Source organism: Lissotriton vulgaris, chromosome 11 (genome assembly GCF_964263255.1).
Source record: "Lissotriton vulgaris chromosome 11, aLisVul1.2, whole genome shotgun sequence".
NCBI lineage: Eukaryota > Metazoa > Chordata > Amphibia > Caudata > Salamandridae > Lissotriton > Lissotriton vulgaris.
In genome coordinates, this window is record NC_141699.1 from 368,831,353 (window position 1) to 368,846,290 (window position 14,938).

The 14,938-nt window shown below is 46.2% G+C and overlaps 1 protein-coding gene across 1 annotated transcript in view; it reads left to right on the forward strand.

Annotated features, from left to right (window-relative positions):
* LOC147679786 (myoferlin-like) overlaps nucleotides 1-14,938 on the forward strand; it is a 3,853,508-nt gene that overhangs the window by 3,438,457 nt on the left and 400,113 nt on the right. Inside the window, exon 29 of the mRNA XM_086943347.1 lies at nucleotides 12,052-12,161. Coding sequence (XP_086799473.1) covers nucleotides 12,052-12,161 — 110 coding nt within the window. The remainder of the gene's footprint in view (nucleotides 1-12,051; nucleotides 12,162-14,938) is intronic.

Below are 14,938 nucleotides of genomic sequence, written 5' to 3' on the forward strand. Positions count from 1 at the left end.
ACTATTTTATAATTTAAATACTTTTTAGCATTTAATTTTTTTAAATGTAATACCAATATTATATATTTTGATTACTTTTAAATTAAAATGTATTAAACAAAATAATTTTCAAAATTGTAAAATATTAAATGGTAATTTGCATATCATTAAAATAATTAACATAAAATGTACTTTAAAATATACCCTTTTTTAAATTCTCCTAAAACCCCAATATCCTGCCACTAAATTAAAAAAAACATTTATACACATTAACACAACCAAAAATACAAATTTCAACAATTTCATAACTAATAAAAGATCTTACTAAAAACACAAATAAAAAATGAATAATTACACTACAATAAATGACATACTAAATTACACTTACAAATCATGTTACATACAATATTTTCTACATCAGTATTTTTTACAACAATATTTTTCTTTTCAACGATATTTTTGACATCTTGATATTCTTGCAAAACATACAAGATGATGGATGGAATGTTGCACATTGGCAAAACATTCACCCCAAGTCACAGATATGTGTTTATTCCATTGTTATTTTGCTCACCACGCCACCCCAGTTCAGACATGGCCATATGCCAATCAGTCTTGACCCTGTGCCTCATGGGAACAGTCCAGCCTGAGCTGCCAAGCCATGTCTTCCCTGGACCGAAATCAAGCCTCCTAGGACCGATTTCTAGCTATCAGCCGTCATCAGCCAGGATAGCTTGACTCCAGTGGCATAGAGAGCATGGGACCCACGTCTGGGCATACCCTTCCCACCTAGGGCGAACAGCAAAACACACAAGATGATGGACGGAATGTTGCACATTGGCAAAACATTCAGCCCCTATCACAGATCTGGGTTTAATCCATCGTTATTTTACTCACCACGCCACCCCAGTTCAGACGTTGTCATATGCAAATCAGTCTCAACCCTGTGCCTCATGGGCACAATCCAGCCCGAACTGCCAATCCATGTCTTCCCTGGACCGGAATCAAGCATCCTAGGACCTATTTCTAGCTATCAGCCGTCATCAGCCAGGATAGCTTGACTGTAGTGGCATAGTGTGCACGAGACCCACGTCTGGGCATACCCTTCCCACATAGGGCGAACAGCAAAACACACAAGATGATGGATAGAATGCGGCACATTGGCAAAACATTCACCCCCAGTCACAGATCTGGGTTTAATCCATCGTTATTTTGCTCACCACACCACCCCAGTTCAGACATGGCCATATGCAAATCAGTCTTGACCCTGTGCCTCATGGGAACAGTCCAGCCCGAACTGCCAAGTAATGTATTCCCTGGACTGGAATCAAGCATCCTAGGACCAGTGTCTGGCTTTCAGCCGTCATCAGCCAGGATAGCTTGACTCCAGTGGTGTAGTTGTTTTTGCATTTGTCACCCTGAGTGGGATGGGTATGCTCAGACGTGAGTCCTGTGCTCTCCATGCCACTGGAATTAAGCTATACTGGCTGATGAGGGCTGAAAGCCCGAAATCGGTTCTAGGATGCTTGTTTTCAGTCCAGGGAGGACCTGGCTTGGCAGTTCGGGTTGGACTGTTCCCATGCGGCACAGGGCCAAGACTGATTTGCATATTGCTGGGTTCAAACTGGAATGGCATGATGAACAAAAAAAACGATGGATTTAGACCCAGAGCTCTGTACTGGGGTGAATGTATGACATTGTTCTGCATTCTGTCCATCAACTGTTGTTTTTGCATTTGTCACCCTGAGTGGGACGGGTATGCCCAGACGTGGGTCCTGTGCTCTCCATGCCACTGAAGTCAACCTATCCTGGCTGATGAGGGCTGATAGCCCGAAACCGGTCCTAGGATGCTTGTTTCCAGTCCAGGGAGGACCTGGCTTGGCAGTTCGGGTTGGACTGTTCCCATGGGGCACAGGGTCAAGACTGATTTGCATATTGCTGGGTTCAAACTGGAATGGCATGATGATCAAAAAAACAATGGATTTAGGCCCAGATCGCTATACTGGGGTGAATGTATGACATTGCTCTGCATTCTGTCCATCAACTGTTGTTTTCGCATTTGTCACCCTGAGTGGGACGGGTATGCTCAGATGTGAGTCCTGTGCACTCCATGGCACTGGAATCAAGCTATCCTGGCTGATGAGGGCTGAAAGCCCGAAACCGGTCCTAGGATGCTTGTTTCCAGTCCAGGAAGGACCTGGCTTGGCAGTTCGGGCTGGACTGTTCCCATGGGGCACAAGGTCAAACCTGATTTGCATATGGCTGGGTCCAAACTGGAATGGCATGGTGAGCAAAGAACTATGGATTTAGGCCCAGATCTCTGTACTGCGGTGAGTGTATGACATTGTCTGCATTCTGTCCATCAACTGTTGATATTCTTGACACAGTATTTGTGTATCACAATATTTTTATTGCGATATTTTGTTCAAACATCCTATCTGATAAAGACTTCTAGACACAGATTATCCCCAGGTGTCATATTGGATCCGGAATTCTTTTCTGAGCAGAACACTTGCACATCAGTAAGTGGCAGTGTTTGTGCCAATAGTGATGTGTGCAGTACAAATATAGGCGCCACCACAGCTCTCATACCTCACGTCCTCCTTTTCCATGCCATCAGCATGCTTGCTTCGGTTTCTTCTTTTTTAACTTTTTGGCGAACACTTACACCATTGTGCCTTTTTAAAAAACTTTTTGGGCCTTTGTCCCCTAAGAAACCAAAGTGCTCTTTGACTTCTAAGCGCCAGTCCAGATAAACAATGCCATAAATCTCGGTCCCGCTGCCATGTCGTCCCCATGGAGCCTCAGCCTGGGTCTGCTCCATGCTTCCCACAGTTTCCCGGAGCCAGGGCAAATCCTGCCCAACTATGTGAATTCTAGGAGGCCATGAACCTGATTTTTAGCTGGCCGGACCCCTCTGGAGCGTCTTTGAACCCCATAGATTTGAGAGGGACACTGACTTTATTTCTGCCTGCAGGTTCTCCCTCTGTGCAGTCGGACCGTCAGGTTCTGTTAGTGGATGAAGATTGGCCCTGGCTGTGACTTTGCACCTCCTTCAAGGTCCATTCCACTGGCACTGCCAACGCCATTCAGAAGCCCCGAGCCCATCATGATTTCTGACTTCAATACGGAGCTGGACTGGTGTCGCATGATGCTGGCTCTGGCTCCGACCGGCCTCAGAAGGTCTGTACTGGAACAAAGCCTTCTTTTACTGAAAGGCCCTGTGAGGAGCATAAATGGGCGGGGTCTGAGAATTTCTTCAGTTATCCTGCCCCCTAGAAGAGTCTGTGGTCAATAATAACTGGTTTGAAGAACTGACTGATGCCAGTGGTCTGGATACCTCGCCAGACTGAAGCCTCCTAACTCCCTTCCACAGTGGCTACAGAGGAAGGGCCCTCTTTTGTGTTGGTGGTCTGGAGGGCAGCTGAGGTCTTGGACCTGACGCTGCCAGCAATGGTAGTTGAAACTAACATTTTGACAGAGGTGCTTCAATCCAAGGTATCCTCTGCAGACCCCTTCTCCCCTTTAATGAAGCCCTCACAAATGTCTTGCTCTGGGCCTGGACCAAGTCCTACACAGGCACTCGTGTACACAGGACCATTGCCCCCCACCATCGCCCCATTTCCTGGGATCCAGCATTATTCCCATACTGTATAGAATAAGGTTGTACAAGCCCTGCCTATGGTCTTGAAGGAGGCCTGAACCATACTTTCCCAATCTATTGCTAATGGTAAAGAAGCAGCAATGTTCACTATTAGCTGCAGATTGGATACCACCAACTCGCTGGGCAGAGTCATTCCTTCTACGGTGGTGTCTAGACTTCATGCCTGACTGAGGACTGCTGGATTTTTGGGTGATGTCCAGGCATCCCTTATAGACTTGCCCTTCAACGGTACCGGGAGCACTGAGGGCCTCCCGGAGGAGCTTTACAGTGCATGGAATCATACCTCCCACACCGTTTACAGTGTGGGGTTATGGTTCTAACATGTTTTTTTTTTTTTTATTTGTTTTTATTGTTGCTATCACATGGTACACAGTAACGGTGAATCATTCTTCAGTGCAGCGTCAACATTTAGCTGCCTTCAATCAATAGAGCAACTTTTTAAATTTTACCCCCCCAACTTTAAACTTGCTACTACAAGGGTCAAGGTACACGATCCGTGTCAGAAATCCATTATAACAATTGGCGTGTCTAGAAGCATCTAACGGCATTTTACACATTTATCGATAAAAACAAGCTCGCCTGCACTTACAATTCCCAGGACCTCATGTCGTGCGCTGCTTCTGATACCTACTCCTCGCCCCCACCCACTACTCCATATCCTCGTCTTCTCCTGAGCTGTCCCCATCTTCCTCCTCAGGCAGAGGCTCACAAATGTCCCCTCTGTATGTGTTCCAGGGTGTCCAGATTTTGTTCCATTTGCGTGGATTACGCCTCTGTTGGTACACCGCCCTCTCCGTCACCATAAGCATATCCATGTTCCTGCACCACTGCGCCAGTGTCGGTGTCTCCAGTGCCCCCCAATTTTTGCGATGTCCCGCTTTGCCAGCATCACCCCAATGATCACCCATTGTTTCGCATGCAGTGACATGTCTATTGGGCCCCATACATTCAATAGGCAAACCCTAGGGTCAGGCGTGAACGGGTTCTGTAGGGTCTGGCTTATCGTGCGTGTTACACGCCTCCAGTATTCTTGTATATTAGGACAGGTCCACACAGTGTGGAACAGTGTACCCTCCTCCCCACAATTCCTCAGGCAATATGGGTGTTCTGCCCTGTGTATTCTATATTGTGTCGTGCGGGTGTAGTAGACCCTATGTAATACTTTAAATTGGACCAATCTGAATCGGGTGGATATACCGGCTTCCCTGGGCGATGCCAGGGCTGCATTCCAGTCCGCCTCATCCAGGTCCCCTATCTCGTCCTCCCAATATTCCTTCAGCTTCCCCAGCGGGTCCGGTAGGTTGTTCAGTAGTTTGCGGTAAGTGAGGGAGGTCGCACTTGCCTCCATATAGTCCGTAAGCAGTCGGTCCTCTAACGGAGCCGACTCCGGAACTGTCACACCCGGCTCCAACACAGACATGAGTGCGTGCCTAATTTGTACGTATCTGTATGTTTCAGTTACCCCAAGGTCATACTGCTCCCTCAGGGTCGCAAAGGAGAGCACGCCCTCTCTCGTCCATAGATCGCCCACCGTGGAGATTCCGATGTTATCCCATTGGTCAAACCCTTTAGAACTGCGCAAGTTACCGAGGGCCTTGGCATCCCATAGTGGTGTGAGTTTAGTGATCACTCCCTCCCATGCAAGCCGCCTCTGAGCTTTATGCCATAGAGATACAGTGTGTTTGGTAGGTCCTTCCAGCTTCCTCACCATTCCTTTGTTGTAGAGTGGGGCCCGGAGGGTGGTCGTGCCCAGTTGGCGTCTATCCGCCATGTAAGCCGGGTCATCTTGTGCACTATGGATCCACTGGTTGATCACCTTAAGGTGAGCTGCCCAATAGTGCAATTCAAGGTAGGGGAGGGCTATCCCCCCGCTGTACCAGTCTCTAGTTAATTTCAACTGCGCTACCCTGGCCGGTTTGCCGCCCCACAGGAGGCCTGACAATTGCGCCGACACGTGGCGGAAGAATGATACGGGACCATCGCCGGCGTGTTTTCCAGGACATATAGGAAGCGAGGCAGCGCCATCATTTTAAAGAGTGCCGCCCTACCTAGAAGTGTCAAGGGGAGATTCTTCCAGTGGCGTACGTCTGCCTTCAGCCTGTCCAGCTGGGGCTTAAGGTTCAGGTCTAGAAAGGTTGAATGTTCCCTTGTAATTTGAATCCCTAGGTACTTAAAGGAGATGGGTTCTACGAGCAATTGGCAATCCGTAGGTAGGACCGGAGGGTCGCCCTGCACCATATAGATTATGGACTTGGACCAGTTAAGTTTATAGCCTGAAGCTGCACCGTGCCTCTCACACAGTGCCAGTAGGACCGGGATACCGTTCGTAAGGTCCGTGAGGTAGACGAGCATGTCGTCGGCATACAGGGAAACCCTATCTTCCCATCCACCTCCCCACTGTATGCCTTTCAGTAGCTGGGTGGTTCTGATAATCGTGGCCAGGGGTTCCAGCACTAAGGCGAATAACAGCGGTGAAAGCGGGCATCCTTGTCTCGTGCCCCTTGCCAGCGGAAGCTCCCTCGAGATATGCCCATTTGCAGTCACCCTTGCCACGGGTTCGGTGTACAGTAACCTAACCCATGATATGAATTTCGAGCCAATACCCATGTGTTCCAGGACCGCAAAGAGATAGCGCCACTCCACCATGTCGAACGCCATCTTGGCATCCAATGACAGCACCGCCGCCGGCTACTCCAACTGTGGGGCTCGTGCTAGCACCCCGTGCAGCCGTCGCAAATTCAGCGCCGTACTCCGGTGTGGCATGAAGCCCGACTGGTCCGGATGTATCAGGTGCGCCAGATGGGGCAGCAGTCTGGTGGCCAATAGTTTTGCCAAAATTTTACTCTCGGCGTTGAGGAGGGAGATCGGGCGGTATGATCCGCACTCTTCAGGGGGTTTGCCGGGCTTTGGTATTGCGATGATTGTGGCTGTGCGCTGATCAGGAGGCAGTCGCCCCCGCTCCTGGCACTCCCTGAACATATGGAGCAATGGTGTGGACAGCGTTTCGGACATGAGTTTGTACCATTCTATCGGCACTCCATTGGGGCCCAGCGCTTTCCCTGGGTGTAACGCTGCTATAGCTATCTGTATTTCTTCGGCCGTCAGGTCGGAGTCAAGCTCGTCCCGTTTGTCTTGCGGGAGAGTACGGGTAGGCACTCCTATGAGGGAACCTTCTGCCATCTCCCGCGTGACGTCGAACTCAGGGGAGTGTACGGAGTGAAAATGGTCGGCCAGGAGTTCTACTATTCGCGCCGGACTGGTATGTATCTCACCAGCTGGGTCTTTCAGTTGCAGTATGGCCCTCTGCCCTCCCCGTGTCTTCTCCAGCCACGCCAGGAGCTTCCCTGCTTTATCTCCTATGTCATACACCCTACTCGTTGTTGCTGCCATACTGTCCATTACCCTGCGGCGTACATGGTCGGTATGACGCTGCTGGCACAGTCGGAGCGTGTGTTGGGTAACCCCAGTCGGGTTCCTCTCGTGGTCCTGTGTTGCCTTGTCAAGTTGTTCCTCTAGCTCTACCAATTCTTGACGCTGTGTGCGCTTGTGCTGCGTGATAACTGAGATTGCCTGCCCGCGAAGAACCGTCTTGTAGGCCTCCCACAGGATGGTATGTGACGCCACCGAACCTGCATTTTCGGTGAGGTGCAATCGCGTACCTCTCTTCAAAGCCCTGGCTATACCCGGTTCCCTGAGGTATCCTGGGTAGATCGGGTAGGCGCGTCTATGGGTTCGTTCCTGACTGGACAGAGTCAGTGTCAGCGGGGAGTGATCGGAGACCCCTCGCGGTCTGATCTGAGAGTCAGTGAAATTGAGGAGGCCCCCCCCCAACGTAAGGAAATAGTCAATCCGTGATAGGCTGTCGTGAACTGCCGAATAGTATGTGTATTGCCGGTCTTCTGGGTGGAAACGCCTCCATATATCTATTAAACCCTGTGCTTCCATGAAGTCATGCAATCTGGAGGGCCCTGGTGTTTGTGTACGCACTGGGTGGCGGTCTAGGGAGTTGTGTGCCACTGCATTGAAATCACCTCCCACGATGAGATCCCCCTCTGGAAGGTCTAACAAAAATGTCCCCAGTTCCGGGAGAGCTATGGTGTGCAGTGTCGGCGGGATATACACCGAGACCACGTTAAGCGGCTTTCCCTCCCACTGCCCATGTATCGCCGCAAAGCGCCCCTGAGTGTCAATGCTAACTGATTGGGTTATGAACTTGGACGAGCGATGCATTAATATCCCTGTACCCCGGGACCCTTTAGTAAACTCAGAGTGGACAACCATGCTGTAGCCTTTCCTATCTAGGGCCCGTGTGGCTGTGCCAGTGAGGTGTGTTTCCTGTAGTAGGACCAGGGCGGGATTCAACCTTTTTATACTCTGTAGGACCAGCCCACGTTTAATTTTGTCTCCCAGACCCCTCACGTTCCAGGACATGAGGCTTAGCGGGGATGCTTGCCCCATATTAGTGCCCCCCCCCATCATGTTTGGATGAGCGGAAGGATAATTTGTGCGCGTGGAGGACTAGGCAGCCTGTGAAGTGAGCCTGCGTGCTGTGCCGCGACACTACCATTCTACGCGATTCTAACATGTTTGATACCAAACATGACAGGGTTCATTACAGCCAGTTTAGAGATGGTCATTGCGTAATGACACATGGCCCGTCTAAATGTCGTAATGGCTGATGCACTTACAACCCAGTAATGGCTGATGCACTTACAACCCAGGAGAATGGACTCTGAAGGTTGTAGGGGTGTCCTGCTCATGCAGGGACACCCTCACACTTAGACCAACCACCCTGCCTTCAAGATTGAAAGCTTGCCTTAGGGGTGACGTATATGTTTTAAGTGCAATGACCTAAGATATAAGCCAACTTATATCTGTTGTAATTGGTGCTGGCGCCAGCTTACACAGGCTGCAATAACAGGCTTTTAGACACAGTTTCAGTGGTCTCCCTTGAGTGGCATAAGATTAAGTACTGGTAAAACAAGCTGCTTTACACTCCTGGACTAAGCTTGAAGGCCGCTGTCCACAGCTACCACTTGGAGAGCTTTCTAATGTTGTCTAAGACCACTAAAATCACCATAAGGGTTGTCTGGATTAGTGCAGGGTGCCACACTTACAGACGTGTGCACCATATACTAAGCCAGCCTCCTATAGACACCCTTCCACCTGTAGCTTGGTGACTCAGGTTGCGACTTCTTAACAGGATGCAGATTCTGTTCCTAAAACTCCAGTGGGTAAGAAGTTTAGGAGTTGTGAGGCATGTGGTAACCACATTTTTGCCTCGGAAAGCTCAGCCTTGAGATCCATAAATACATCTTGTGTGCTGGGGCGATATTCCTATGCCATATTTGCTATAGAATGTGTTACCATCTCTTCCAGATAACCTCAGCTCGGAGATTGGTTATTTGTTTAAAGATAGTCACCGGGGGGCTAGGCTTACAATAAGATGTGGTATGGACACAATGGACTCTGTGGGTCGAGAATGGATCATTCTCTTGGAACAACAAGTACCGGAAAACACAGTTTGTCTTTGAGCTTAATGCACTGACATTGCATTAGATCCCCATATTTGTGCACATTTCTGCCCGAGATTCAGAATTCGAAAACAACAATTGATGGACAGAATGCAGAACATTGTCATACATTCACCTCAGTACAGAGATCTGGGCCCAAATTATCGTTTTTTTGCTCACCATACCATTCCAGTTTGGACGCAGCCATATGCAAATCAGTCTTGACCATGCGCCCAATGGAAACAGTCCAGTCCAAACTGCCAGGCCAGGTCCTCCCAGGACTGCAAACAAGCATCCTAGGACCAGTTTCGGGCTATCAGCCCTCATCAGCCAGGATAGCTTGACTTCAGTGGCATGGAGAGTTCAGCGTAATCAAGATATGCATGCAGCAGAGGCGTAATTCATAATGAAGAAGCCCAGAATCGGTACATTGTCATGGCACTGTGGGTTTTGATGTTTCAGGTTATTTTGGGAAAGGCAAGACATGAAGTGCCTCTTAAGATGTGTGTAAAGCTGAATGCCCCTTCCCATCCACAACATTGATGTTATATTGTTCATCACATAAGAGGGGCAGATAGTTAGGTCTGCAACAACGCAAACTCTGCATCACTAAAAAGGATACTAAATAGTGCTGGGCGAACACCTTGTCAGACAAACACAACTGCAAAGGTGAAAGCTATGTCACTCACTGAGCTTTCCAACATGGTAACAAAGCAGACGCCTCAACAACTCCTCACCTTAGATGTGGTCAGCATTCTTGGAGATGTTCAGGACTGTAACTCCACTAAGTCTATATAACAGGTCAGTGGTATGAAAGGATGGCAAAATCATTTAGAGTGGTCACAATAACAAAATTCATCAAATAAGTGGCATTTCAAGCACCAGTGAAGAGTGCATTCAAGACATTTACTAAAAATAGACACAACAGTTTTAAGCCAACATAGCAGCATTCTTCTCACCCAAATTTAAGACGTTCTGAGAAATATTGCACGATAGGAGTGACAAATAATAAGAATGAGGGATGGTTCACCGTGATGAAGAGATTTTTTGATGGAGGCTGTTGAAATTTCTTCCTTTCATGCATATACAGTTGTGGTTGCTTGTCTCAGATAATATCGATCTCTGGAAAAGAAAGCTGAGGTTGACCATATGTGGACAGCGGGCTCTAAACTGGTGTTGGATTCCAGTATTCATAGACAGTCTCCTATGAAACATACCTGCTATAGAAGTAGTCCATCTTATGCTCTGTGATCATGCACGTGTGAAGGTAGGGTGGGGAAAGAGGCACTGTAGTGGGAGTCCATGGAGTTTTGATCTTCAACTTTATCAAAACAAACTGCATAAATCAGATCTGGATGATCCCATAGCTGAATCTTAGATGAAGGATGGTGAAGGTTAGCGGTCTATAGAACGAGTTGAAAGTGGTCTGATGGGTCATATGCATCGTGCTCCAGTCAATACACGAGCTAATTCCCTAAACTCAGGCAAAGCTAAGAAAACATTGTCAAATCTCATTAGTTTGCCATTAGGTCTGTCTCGATACAAGCGTTGAAAAAGGTCTTGACCATAAGGGGACGGTTGAAAACATTCTGGACAGAATGTTTAGACTAGACTAAAGTAACGCTTCTGCAAAATGGGAAACGAAGTGGATATGCCATTTTAATTCGAGCTTGAAAACCCAAAGCATGCATGTCCATTGTCAAAAATGAAACGGTTAAATATATTTATTCAAAGAATGTCGAGTGAGTAGAGTTTGTCACTTTCAACTCCAAACTGTTTAATGTGACAGCAGCAATGCTGCAAAGCAAGTAAAATACTTCACACTGCCATCTCCTGTACAATCACATATTGGTTAACGTGAATTTGCGATCAAGGATATTATAACCGCACACAGCATTAGGATTATGTCAGTGTAAAAATTTCATTTATAGGGCTTTGATCATTTGGCACATCAATTAGTGCTGGTCTTATATTTTATTGAATTTTTTTTTCAAACAAGTCAGGTCACTCAGCCGATAGAAGTGGGCAAAATCTTGCTATTACCTGAGGAAATGAGCCCAGTTGGCTGTACCATCTAGGTATTACACTCCTCTTTAACTCTAACCTCCGGTGCAACTTTGAATCCACTCTGACCAGTTTTATTTTAAATTGCCAATTTTTTGCCAATATTCATAGGTTTCGCCATTTTATAGAATAGGTTCAGATTACGGAAATATGATTTCTACTTCTCACCGTAGATGTTGAAAAGTCTTTCGATAGAATTAAAATGCATTTTTCAAAGCAGTATTGAACACAATTAGTATTGGTGAGATGATTCAGAGATAGCCTTTTATGTAGGTGTAGCTCAGAGACTTTTAGACTCAGCAGATGGATATATCAGGAATGCCCATTGTCCCCTCTCTTTTTTGACCTTCCACTGAGCCCCTGTTGCATTCAAGTGTGTATTTTACTATCTAAATCCAAACGTTTTACCAAGTCAGTCACACAGTATTGGTGGAAGAATTAAGCAGGGATCCTGCACTCAGGAAACCATTATGTGTATTTATCGTTGTTATGTAGAATAGTTTGTTTTAGGGGATGCCAGATCCCCCATTACAGGCCATAGTTTCCTGACACTCACTGACTCCAGGCCGATAAAAAGGCAGGTACTGCATCACTTTTTGAAATGGATTTGGCCTTGTATGTTCTTGCTGTGGTCTGTGCATATTGAATTATTTAAAACAATAGAAATAGGATGGCACTTGAAGGTCATAAAATATGTTTGACTCCTTTTGGATCTTGTAAACAATCTATAGTGAGTGACCTCGAGAGTGAGGCGTGACTGCTGTGAGCCAGGCCTGAATTGGTGATAATGACCGTTCTCTTGTGTCTCAACATGCTTTTCCTTCACCACAGGGCAAAGTGGAGATGACACTTGAAATCTTGACAGAACAAGAGACGGAAGAACGGCCTGCTGGCAAAGCGAGGGATGAACCAAACATAAACCCCAAACTGGATCCACCCAAGTAAGGGATTATAGATCATATGTAGGCAACACATGACAGTAGAGGATGCATACTTGAAAATTTAAGCAAATCTGAATGTGCCTGACAACTCTGTACTCACTGCATCCCAAACCGCTATGCTGTTAACGTAATCCCCCCAAAAGTAAAACAACAGTATCTCTATTTGGGGTGCAACTCTCTTTTTACTCTCGCACTAGACTTCTGCACCCAGCTGTGTATGGGAGGATTACACCTGTATTGTAACATCTCCTGCTAGTCCCATGCTGATTGAGACAAACAACTCTAATTCCAACTCAATCTTGACATGCATATTACCCTACTATTCCAGTATTGGGATTCCCCACACAGCGTTGCCAATTTACTTTAGTGCTAATATGCCGCTGTACATAGAATTCAATTACGCACATGCACACAACTTTCTCAATGCACCTTGATCCTGACCTGCAGCAACCCATGGTATTCAGGTAGTGAGACCAAACACAGTTATGGTAATGCTTATCGATCCTACCCTGTAGCTCTCATTGCCATTCTAGTACTTAGTACTTTGGCCCTAAGATAGCTACATTGTACTCACTTTAGAAAGCACCAACTCTGTTAGGAGACGCATAACGTCTTAAATATTATGTGACATCTTCTGCTCTCTGTGACTTTATTATTTGTGGGCTGGTTTCCCATCCTTGACACCAATACCATAGAGATTTAGTATCATGGACATGACATTATACATTAAACAGGTTAAATGTGCCTGAAACTTTGCTGTATTTATAACGGTAGTGCTTTGACATATTAGTCACTGCACTTAGTGTCTTTAACTCTAAAAGGAACAAATGTGCTATGCTGCCCTTTCTCCATTATTTCCACTAATTGAAAATTACCCTTTTCTGTCTTTCAATTGCAGGGATCAACTTCTCCATTTTGTTTCCCTTTTTTCAGTGGTGCTTTAGCCTCTATCCAATTGCCGCTTACCCGACTTGATATGGACTTTATTATATTGTTCAACTTTGGTTATTTTGGAGTGTCGTTCAAATTAAATTCAAACCGACAAGAGTCGGATCAAAACTGTTTTGTTGCTGTGCTCTAAATTGTATTTCTATTTGTGTAGTAGATGTAAAATCTAGTTTCCATATACTGGGCAACACTAATATGATGGCATAGAGTTGTATTCATCCGAGCACGCTATAACCACTCTGATCTTGTACTTGCAAAGTTAACGGAGGCGCTATCTATTCTTTCCTACCACTTCCATCTTATCCTTGTTCGACCTGAATGTATGCTTTTTTATCTTTTATGCCCATTGTAAATTGGCGTTAAGCAGTGAATTAGATGCAGCAGTCAATTTTTGCCAGATGATCTAGAAAGAACATGTGCTTCTTACTGGAAACTTTCATCCAGCAAGTTCCTTGGGTTTCTGTTCTTCAATATGGCCAAGTACTCTGAATATCAGTAAGTGTGGACTGTCTAACTGATACCATATACAACCTTGGACTTCAGTGTGGATTGGAGGCTTTCGCACTTGGGTAAGAAGGATTCAGCACCAGATGTGAAATCATAGGGCCGATTCACAGAACTAACATAAGACAAAATCCTAAACTTACTACTTTTGTTATTCACAGAAGTTAGGATTTTGTCTTAAGTTTGTCTTAAAACAAACTTAAGACAGACTTGAGACAGACTTAAGACAAAATCCGAACTTAAGTCTGTCTTAAGTCTGTCTTAAGTCTGCCTTGAGTTTGTCTTAAGACAAACTTAAGACACAATCCTAACTTCTGTGAATACCAAAAGTAGTAAGTTTAGGATTTTTTCTTAAGTTAGTTCTGTGAATCGGGCCCAAAGTGAGCAATACCATTCAATGCCTTTAAGAGGGTTTTTTTTACTCACCGTCTTCAGATGGACAATTCTAACCACAGATTACTCACCTTGTGAATAACCCCAGGTGCTGGACAGTTTCTAGAGATTTTTCCCAACATTGCTCCCATGCCAGAAGGTAGAATCATGCTGCTCTGCATCAACATAATCCCTCTTATGACAATTCCTTTCTGTCTACACATCTGGTGGCAGATCCAGAACTTACTCCCACAACTTTTTAGCATCCTCTAAACGAGTTTTATTTGTCCAAAAAAACTTTCTCTCAGAGTCTAATGAATTATGTCCCCTCTGAAGACTACAGGGTTTAAACCAGGTATGTTGAGGTGCCTAGAGTCTATGCATGACTCCAGGTTTTGCATGGACTGCCCTCTAATGTATCCTAGATCAGGGACCGCAAAGCTCTATATTACCAAAAACTGTCAGAAGGCTTGTAAGAGCTGGTACCAATCAAAGTCAAGGATGCAGACCAATTCCGTCTCTCAAGGCAGTTCCTGTAAAAGGCCACCTTCACACTCCATGTTGTGAGGTAATTCCAAATCAAAAAAGAAACACAAGGAGTCGGAGCTGACTCTCCCCCAACCCATCACTCTCATCAGGAGAACTCATGTGGACATCAAGATGCATCCCAGTTTCAGTCCTAGTCTTCTACAGAGGAACCATTTCCACAACTTATACCAATGCGACCTAGTTCCCAGTCCATCGTCGATGCCGCAAAAAGTAGAGGATGTCAGGAAAAGCCATTTTGCGCATTTTCGGCACTCTCTCAGCTCCCTCTGGAGCTGAGGATGCCTCCAGGCAGGCTATTGTCAGAAGATCCTTCTCTTATGCCGGTTGCACCTCTCGACACTGCTGCGGCGTCTGCTCTGAGGTTGACGCCCAACTCAACTTAGAATCTGGCACCACAATCCTCA